Here is a 9,789-nt window from a genome sequence, read left to right on the forward strand (position 1 = left end):
CGGGCGCCCCCTTCTGGAGGGAGGAGCGCGCTGCGCGGCCCCCTCTTCGCGGCAGCCTCCCCGCCGCGGCCGCCCGGGGCCAGAGTTGCCGTCCTGTCGGCAGCGAGCGAAGGCAGCCCTGCTCGTGCGGCCTTTAACGAGCTCCCTGGTCGCCCGGGGTCCCGATGGGCTTATCCAGAAGGTTTTCTTCTTCTTCTTGGCTAGGTCTTTTTCGTTTTATTTGATGTACTTCAATGCTGTTTCACTTAATTTTAAAATGTTTGAAATGCTGTCTTATGTATTGTATTGTATGTTACCGTTTTTATATTCTGTTGTGAACCACCTAGAGCGCTTCAGCTGCAGGTGATACAGAAATGTGACAAGTGATGATGATAACGGTGGAAGCATTTTCTTCTGTCCAGCCAGAGCCCCTTGCCCAGCAATTTCCTAGCTGAACCTTCTCCGTGCAGCACAAAAGAAGTAAAGCATCTTGTGGCAACTTGCAGCTGAAAGGAGCAACCTGCTGCCCTGGCTATCATCTGAGGAGCTGTGGAATGGGGCTTTGCCCCTCGGGGGCCAGGGAGAGTGCTCTGGCCTCAGAAGGGAGAGCCAGAGACCTGACCCCACTCCCCTGCCCGCTTGCAGCCAAGTGTGGGAAGCACCATGTGCTGTCTGGCCTCCAAGGCTGAAAAATCGCCTTTGGAAAGGGGGAAAGGAACGTTTTGGTGGATGGAGGGGAGGAGACTGGAAAAGGCAGCACATCTGCCCTCCCGGAGATGCTTCCAGAGCCCCCCCCCCCCCATGCCATACCAGGACAGGCAACAAAGCCAGTCTAGCAGAGGATAGGGGGGCAAAGCCCTGCCCCACTGCTCCCGCTGCCCTCCCAGCTTCCGCCTGGCGCGGCACTGGAAGCCCCACTGCGTGGAGGTTTCTGCCTCACGGTTCAGACGGGGGCACGCTTAGACAGTGCCCGGCACACCCGGTCACAGCACCCGGCACGAGTGGGGCTGCAAACAGCGACATCAGGAGGCAGCTTCTGCTACACGGAGAGCGTGGCCATGCACAACACACGCCCTGCTGGAAGTACGCAAACTGACAGCACGATAAAAAGACTCCCATTCAAGCTCTTCCCCGCCCACTTTCTCCACACCTGCATCGTGTGATGCTCTGCTGTGGTGTCCCAGGCCCCTTTGCCCCCATCAGCCCTTCCCCTTACCAGGTGCCCTTCATTTGGCTCGCACACCACGTGCGGACACGTGTCCTTTAGCATTTGATTCCCTGAAGATCTGCGTAATGCTCGGAGCGCGTTGGGGCATCTCCTCCCAATCCTTACGGCACTTCCAGAGAAGGGCCCCCAGGGCCAGGAACCAGGACGCGCCGGGAGCTCCTCTTGGGAGCACGAGAGGCAGGAGCAAACCACAGCGCACCCGTGAGCCGGAGGCGATCACGCTTGGACACTCCGTCCCGCCCAAACCTTGGAAGCATCCCTGCATGAGGCAGGGTGATAACGCCACGGCCTCAGCTCGCAGAGCAAGCAGTGGGCCTGGCCCCTGGCCCCCACGGGCATGACTCCCAGCGCTCGCCAGTTCCATTCGGACCCCAGCCTTCCTCTCACCTGGTCCCAGCAGGGGTGGCCCCCGGTTCCCGGAGTGTCGGGGCACAGGCACCCCACTGCCCTGCTTGGCCTCTCCTGCTGTTGCCTGTTCCTGAGGCCTTCTCTGGCAGATGGAGTTAAGGGGCTGGGAAGAATTGGGAGGAAACGCTGTGGTCTGCCCAGCGGAAGAAGAGCAGATTTGGTAATGCTTTCATGCGTGCGACCGGAGCACATCAGCCCTCGGCTGCTCCGTCATGGTATCCCGCAGGGCACTTGCACGCCGGGTGCATCCTCACCCTGGCACTTGAAGGGGGAGCAGGAGGGCCAGAATGTGGCGGGGAAATGCGGAGGGGCAGCCTCCAATCTGCAGGGCTGGGGGGATCCGTCAGCCGCGGTCGCTTCTCCCCGGGGAGTGAAGTGGCGCGACAGTGAAGACACATGACGGGACTTCCACTTTCAGGGCTACTGTGTGGGAGGTCCAGCTTCGTGCTCGGGGGGGGGGGGGGTTTTTGGTAAAGATAGACTTCTGCTCGCAAGTATCAGTTCCTTCTCACAACTGCTTGGAAGGAAGGGAGTGAAGCGGATGCAAGTGAAGACTTTCTTTCTGCTGCTACTGCTCTTTCCGAGGGTCCCCGACCTTCAGCATGTCTGAGGGTGTGACTTATGCCGACCTGAAGTTTGTGAGGCGCCCCCCCCGGGAGGACGCAACCGGAAGGTACGGCTCCGTGGGGCCCAGCTTCCCCAGGTGGTGAGCGGTGCCAGGGCAGCCCTGACCTGCGTCTGGTCCCTTTTGCAGGGGGAGAGAAGTGGTGGCTTCGGAGCACCCGGGAACGCTTGGGTTTACTTCCAGATGCCTGGATGGGGCGTGGGGGGCTACGCAGCGGAGCATTCCTCGGAGCTGCAGCGGCACCGCCTTCGCGCCGACCCCCAGAGCGCTGTCCAGAGGCTCTGCCCCGCCTGCCCCTCCACGCTCGTGGTCTTGCTGCAGTGCTGCTCCCTTTCTCAGCCAGAGGCGGCGGCGGCAGGAGGGAAATGCAGGAGGGCTTGGAGCAGGAGTCACCTGCCGGCCAGGAGCTGCTATAAGCACCGGAGCTCCAGGCATCGTTGGCTGGGGGAGAAAGGCGCCCCCAGAAAGGCACCCCAACAGTTCCCCCTGTGCACAGCCACTCCGGCCGCAGTGGGCAACTGGCCCGAAGGCCAGCCCGGGGCAAGGCGTGGCCAGCCTGGCTGAGACCTCGACCTGCCCTGCACAGCTCTTGGTGCCCCCTTGGCCCCTTCCCCACCGATCCGGCGCCTCCATTGCAGCCCCTGGGCAGGGCAGCCGCACCCCGCTCAGCTTCCCCCCACTCACGCCGCCCCCTCCTCTCCTCCAGAGGCAAGCGAGGCAGAGCTCACCTACGAGAACGTCCAGGTAGCCAGGCCGGGGGACGAGAGCGCGCCCAGTGGCTCCCAGCCCTCCCAAGGTAAGCGGGGAGCTGGCCGGGCCCGAGCACACGGCGGCCCCGCCCAGCTCCCGCTCAGCCCTGGGGCTGCGCTCCTGCGTCCTATGGGGCCCGGCACTGCCAGCAAGGGGGGGAGGTGCCTCCACACCTGGAGCCTCCCCTCCGCCGGCAGGGAGGCGGGTTGCGTGGCACCCCCATCCCAGGAGCGGGGCTCATCTCCGTCACACTGAACTGGAACTGGGAAGGGCTTCCCATGCCGGGTCGCTGGCGTCACTGGCCTTGGGCGGCTTTTGGCTCTTCCTCGTGAAATCACCCCCCGCCATGCCTTTCCTCCTTGGATTCGCTTCCTTGGTAGCTTTAGCACGTCCATTCTGCCGGGTTCGAGTGCTGACAGTGAGCACTGATGAGCGCTGCCGTCGGCCTTGGGGACGCTGGCCGGTCAGCGGGGGCACGTGCAGATCCCGGAGCCCGGCCCCCCCTCCACCCGCAGCCTCGGGCGGCAGCTGGCAGACTCCGCCGCCACAGCCCTCTCTGCTCTCTCCGAAGAGTCCAGGCCTCCCTCCCTCGCGCCCCAGACGGGCCGTGCACCGGGTCGGCCTTTCCCTTTCCTCGCCCGTGTGCCTGCCCGCTCTACTGCAGTGCCCGGAAGGTGGGTGGTGTCCGGGCAGCCCTCCCCCAGGGGCAGGCGGCATCCTGCCCCCGAGGCACCCCCTGAGTGGGCAGAGCCCCAGCCTCCGAGCGCTGCAGCCTCCCAGGCAGCTCAGTCGCCTGGGTTTCCCTTGCAGGGTGGAGTCGCAAAACCTGGTATGTGGTCTGGGCATTCACGGGCACGTGCATCTTTCTCCTCGCCACCACCATCGGATTCGGGCTCCACTGTGAGTAGCAGACGCCTTGCTCCAAGCCGCCCATCCCAAACGGGGAACGGGTGAGGGGGGATTCTGCGCAGGCGTGGCTCTGCCGGTCGGTCGGCCGGCCCTCTTCGCCTCCGAGCGCAAAACTCCGGTCCTGCAGCCCTGCTAGCCAAGCCCATGCCGAGCCGAGCGCAGCAGCTCACGGAGCCGCGGTGCCTTTTCCACCAGTGCCACGCGGCCTTCTCCGGGGTGGCCCCTTCCCCGGGGGACAGCCAGGCTCCTCATGGCAGTCTCGCCTTGCCGTGCAGACGGGCAGCTCTCGCAGCACCTCCAGCAGGAGTCCGAAGCCCGCCGGGTACACAGCCTCGTCCTGACGGAGAAAATCCACGCCAGGGAGGAGAGCCTGGAGCAGTTGCAGGAGTCGCTGCACGAGGCCGAGTCAGAGCTCAACGCCACCCGGGTGGGACTTTGGGAGAGCCGGATGCAGGCGAACAGGACCCAGAGGGTGCTGGAGCAGCGGGAAGCGGTGCTGAGCCAGGCGAGCCTCAATCTGACGAAGCAGCAGAAGGCCCTGGAGGAGCAGACGAAGGCCCTGGAGGAGCAGGCGAAGGTGGTGGAGGAGCTGCGGGCGTCACTGGAGGAAGCGCGCCAGAAGATCGGTGGGTGCAGTTGGCGCTCGCCTGCAGGGGTCGGGCCAAGGCTTTGCTGCAAACTGGGAAAAGTTTTATCAGGGATGCAGGAAAAAGTACTGACTGGGGGAAGGGCGAGTCCAATTCTGAGTCCAGGGCGAGACGTGGGCCGAGCGGCAAGTCCGCTGCCAGTGAGCCATGGAGGGGAAACCCAGCCCTCCTGGCCAGAGCCATGCGAGCGGCCGCCCGCTTCTCAAAGGCCCCCTCCATCCCCGTGCCTGCACCGAGGCGCTTCCCCTTGGTGTGGGGGGGATGGCACGCCGGGTGCCTCCTTGGGGAGCAGCTCCCGGTGACCGTGTGGGAAGAGGAGGGCCCCCAACTCCCTCCCCCCATTCCCTCCTCCCTTCCCTGGAACCACTTGCTTTTCGTCTGCCAGCTGCCTGGCATTATAGTTATCACCTGGCAAAAATCCTACTTTCTCCTCTTGTCAGGAAGCCGGGGCGCCTGCGTGGCTCCGTTGTGTCCCCGCAACAGCCCTGCGAGGCAGTCGGGCTGAGAGCGGGTGACCGGCCCAACGCCCCCCAGGGAGCCCCGTGGCCAAGCGGGGACCAGGACCTGCATCCCCTGGGACCCCGGGCCAGCACTCCGCCACCAGGCCACGCCGGCTCTTCCTGGGAGTGGCTCATCCTGAGCTGAGGCGCCCGGCCTCAAGACGGCCTCCGCGGGGGCGTCTGGGCTGCGGGGCAAGCCGCTCGGTGGCCCGGCCTTCAGCTCTGGCAGGGGCGCATCAGCGGGCAGAAGGCGCCTCCGCAGGTCCACGGCAGCAGGTGGCCTCATTCTGCGGGCCGCCATGCTGCCCAAAGGGAGCAAAAGCTGGGCAGCGAGCCCCTGGGGACCGGCTGGCTCCGGACCAGCCCGTCTCTGAGCCAGGCCGAGTGCGCGAGACTGGAGCGCCCCCGCAAGCGGCCGAGCCTCCACCGCCTTCGCCTTTTCTTCGCCAGGCTGCTGCTCCACGGGGTGGGTACTCTTCCGGCGCAAATGCCTCTGGATTTCAACGGATCGAAAGTCTTGGAAAGACAGCATAACTTTTTGTCGGTGGAAAACATCGCAGCTGGCCATCTTAAGAAGCCCCTGGAATCCTGAAGATCTGTGGGCTGCAGAAGGACTGGTCTGGTGCTAGGGCTCCACTGGGTGGGCCGGGCTGGGCCGGGCGGGGGCCACCAGCCGCGCTGGTGTGGGCCAGAAGCAGCTCGCAGGAGGCAGCTCTGCGTCCTGCCCTGGGAAGGCTGGGTGACCCAAGGGGCTCGAGGAAGGTCGAGCCACACGGTCCCGAGACAGCGCAGAGGCCCGGAAGCGATGGCGTTCTGCAGCTGGCACTGCCCCCTGCAGCTGTGCGCTTTCCAGAGCTGCCCTGGCCAACTGGGGATGATGGGAGGTGAACTCCACCTGGGAGCCACCAGCCTGGAGAAGGCAGGTCTGACCAGAAGGGCAGTACCCACCCATTCAGCTTCCCACGGCCAAGCTGTACGCCTGGCGAACTGGGCATCCCAAAAGGACAGAGCCCCCCCTCCCCCCCGTGCTGTTTCCTTTTGGGGGAAACGGTGGAGCACACCGCCAAGAAGTGGGGCAGGGCCAGGAGGCCCCCTCAGAGGGGCAGCCTCTCCCAGCGCAGGCTGTGCTCCCCCCTCGGGGAAGCTCTGTGTTCTGGACTGGAGGGCAGCCAGACCCCAGGGGGACCCCCCTCCCCAAAGGGACCGCCCTCCCTGGGAAGGGGCCCCAGCCGGACGGGCGAACAGGCTAACCTTTCCTTCTAGAATTCTCACCAGTACCTAAATACCTACTGGATCGGACTAAGTTACAGCACTTACTCCGGGAAGTGGACTTGGGGTGACGGTGCTCCCTTGGACAGGCAAGTGAGGAGAAGCAGGCCAGGAAGTGGACTTGGGGTGACGGGGGCCAGCTGCAAGCTCTCCTGCCCACATGGGGCAGGGGCACGTGGAATAGACAGACCCTCCACCCTTCTTCTCCCGGATCGGATCGTATTTCAGGAGCCTTGGCTCCTTGGAACTGATGCAGGTCAACTGGAGGGGAGCCCATCGGAGAGCAGCTCGTGGGGGGGGGGCCCTGCAGACGCGTGGCATCCGCGCCCGTCGGACTCTGTCCCTCGGAAGCCCCTGTGCCCTGCTCAAGAGCCGGCCACGCGGGAGAGGCTGGCTGGCCCCGGGGAGCAGGGCGGCCTCCTCTTCCGCAGACCGAGGGAAGCGCCATGCGCGGTCTCTGGCCTGTCGCAGGTTGCATGCGCGCAGAGCCGCTCCGGGATGGAGCAGGGGGGCAGTCAGGGGGGCTCCCCTGCGACCTTGACGGAGGCTTCCTGTCTTTCAGGGAGCTGAATTCTTGGTACAGTGGAGACTGTGGAGTACTGAGTGACGGGCGCCTGTCCAGAAGACGCTGTGACTCGACTTCTCGATTCATCTGTGAGAAAGCACCCCAGACCTAGGCACGCGCTTTCGACCCTGTGGCGGAGGCCACGTCGCCAACAGCATGGCTGGCCTGCAGGGGCCATGCACGCCGAGCCGCCCTGCCCCCCGCACGTGGCCCGCGGCTGCCAAGAGGGGGCCGGGAGTGACGCGGGGGCGACGGTGGCGTTCAGCTGGGGGAGCAGCAAGCGGTGGCGGAAGGAGGGGACCCTGCCTGTCCCCCCCAGTGTGGCCACGCAAGCCTGGAAGACGCCCGCCCGCCCCTGCAGGAGGCGCCTCGCAGACCCTCGACCCAGGAAAGGATCCTGCTCCCCGCGGGAAAGCCACTAGCGGCGCTGCAGCTGCCCCCCACTTCCACGGGGCAGCACCCCCTCTCCTCCAGGAAACCCTTCCGCCAGACCCGGCATCAGGGCGGGCAGAGAGGTGCGGCGGAGCCTTCGGTGGCATCGGGGGCAAGGGCGACACGCATGCTCCGGTCTCCTGCCTCTGGGGGCTTGTGCCAGGGCCCGGGGCCGCTGTCCGCCGCAGGGGCCAGACCTTGCTTCCTTTGCCGAGAGGAGGCTGCGCCCTCCGCCAAGGTGGGTGGACTGGGAATGTCCCTGAGCTGTCGAATAAAGTCCCAGGAGAACGGATCGCTGTGTGGCGCGCCAGACACCCGCTGCGGACGGGGCTCCCCACCTGTGGCCCTCCCTCGGGGAGACATTGAGCTCCTTCCGAAACGAGGCTGCTGGGTCTCCCGGAGCCTCTTGTTCTGGCAGGGAAAGGAAGGGGGGGGGAAGGCTGGGTGCCCCCCACCTCAGCCGTCCTTGGCAACGTGGGGCTCCGTGGCACAGCGGGACCCGTGACGTGCCCGTGGAATGCCGTGCCCCAAGCCACCGAGGGAGGGCAGCGGGCTGCAGAGAGGCGGAAGGAACACGCCCGGCAGGCGAGCTGGTTGCACAGCGGTGCTCAGGGGTGGTGCAGGATCAGTGCTCCGGCGCGGCTGCACGTTTTGCTTCCTTGCTGCTGGGGGTGGGCAGGAGCCCCTCGCTGTGTCCCGGCGGGATCCCACCTCAGCCAGTGAGCTTGGCTGGCCAAGAGCCGGCAGCCGCATCGCGCAGGCAGGTGCCTGGACCGGGCAGGCCTGTGGGGGGGTGCTCGAGACCAGGGGGGGGGGGGACAGCAACGGTGAGGGCAGCTGCCCGAAAGGGGGTGGGCCAGAGGACGTTCCCCTCCCCATGTGCCACTGCTTCCAGGCAAGCAAAGGCCAGCTGGGGTCACTGGGCAGCAGCCCCACCTTCGCCCCACACATGCACAGACCCGCTGCCACCCCAGAGCATTCATGCTGGCGGGCTGAGAGGCACCAGCCGGAGGCGGCGAGGAGGAAGGGGGCAAGGTAGGGGAGGGGAGGGGAGGGGAGCGGGGAGCCGTCACGCGAGCGCCTCGATGCAGCTGGGCCAGGCTGCTCTCCCCCAGTGGGGCTCCTGCCTGGGGTGGCAGCAGGGGACTCCTGTTGCCTCGACGGATGGAGGGGCCCGAATACGCCTCCCCGCAGGGGAGCTGAGTGCTGCCGGAAGGGCAGTGGGGGAAGCGAGCCCCTTTCCGCTGCGGCTTCGGAGGCGGAAGAAGGGCCAGGCTGGCTCTCCCTTGGCCTGAGGCCCCCGCCAGGCAGCAGAGGAGGGGGCGCAACCTCCCGCTCTCAACCCCCGGAAGGTGCCGGCTGCATGTGGCCCAGCGCCAGCAGGCCAAAGGGGCCACTGGTACTACCAACCGGGAGATGCCGCTTGCCCCCCGCCACGCACGCAAAGCCACCCCGAGTTCTGCAGTGGGCTCACCAGAGGGACGGGGGGGGGGTGTCCAGGAGAGAGGGCAGCCCTTTCATCAGCTCTCAGAAAAGAAGCCTGTGTGTGTGTGTTGGCCCTTTAGATCTTGCCTTTGTGGCCTGTGGATGCGCACGCCCACAGGCCAACCTGTCCCCCCAAATCCAGCCTGGCCCGGCCCCTCATAATCCAGGGCTTCACCCTGCGATTCAGTCTCGTGGGGATGCTGGGGGCAGCACGTCGATTCTTTGAAGGGCTGCGGGGACAAGCGATGCCCCAGAAGGGCCGGTCATCCAAACTGCAGCATCTGGGATGGGGGGGGAGGAGTACGGGTGACCTGGAGGGAGCGCACTCCCCCCGCCAAGCAGCCAGAGCTCAGCAGGCCGCAGCATCTTGCCCCACGGATGCGCTACGGGGCACTTCCGCTCCTGCAGGGGGCTGGGCCAGTTCGTGGCCTGGATTCGGATCGACGCCGAGGCACGTTTCGAGGTCAGCACCCTTGCTGGGTGGGACAGGCTGGGCCCTCTGCCAGCACAGGGGGTGGTTCCGGGCAAGGCTGCAGCTGCACCGTCGGGGGGACTCCCCGGGGACGCACGCATGGCCTGATCGTGCACGGAAAGGGGAAGTGGGCAGCCGAGCTACCTGCCCACCATGTGCCTCGGCCTACTGGGAACGGCCGGGGGCGGCTGGCGTGGGCTGTTTCCTCTCCAAGCGGGCCGTGACCCGCCTGCCTGGGCCCCACAGCCGAGAGCGGCTTTCCCTGGCCGGTGCCATCCAACGCGGAGGCGGCAGGCACTGGCCCGCCTGTGGTCGCCCGGCTTGCAGCGCGTCCGCTGAGTTATGAGATCGAGGCGCGCCCTGCACCTGAAACGCGCTGCGCCCTCTGGGCCAGGCTGGCTCGAGGAAGACAGGGCAGGTCCCTGCCCCGAGGAGCTCGCAGCGCGAGGAAGCCACCTAGGGGCACGGGGCTCGCTGTTGCTGCCGCGATCCCGCAGAGGCTTTTCCCTGTAAGCCACCG

General features: G+C 66.3%; 1 protein-coding gene across 1 annotated transcript; it reads left to right on the top strand.

The window, feature by feature from the left end:
* Positions 1–2,217: 2,217 nt before the first annotated feature.
* LOC123026161 (B-cell differentiation antigen CD72-like) lies at positions 2,218–7,604 on the top strand. Its single transcript, XM_044435457.1, has 7 exons — positions 2,218–2,288; positions 2,879–3,036; positions 3,801–3,890; positions 4,175–4,525; positions 5,497–5,663; positions 6,310–6,404; positions 6,878–7,604. Exons 1-7 carry the CDS (start codon positions 2,218–2,220, stop codon positions 6,990–6,992), a joined length of 1,047 nt encoding a protein of 348 aa, XP_044291392.1. The 3' UTR covers positions 6,993–7,604.
* Positions 7,605–9,789: the final 2,185 nt, after the last annotated feature.

The sequence above is a fragment of the Varanus komodoensis genome, unplaced genomic scaffold, assembly GCF_004798865.1.
Source record: "Varanus komodoensis strain SLA01 unplaced genomic scaffold, ASM479886v1 scaffold29_3, whole genome shotgun sequence".
Classification (NCBI taxonomy): domain Eukaryota; kingdom Metazoa; phylum Chordata; class Lepidosauria; order Squamata; family Varanidae; genus Varanus; species Varanus komodoensis.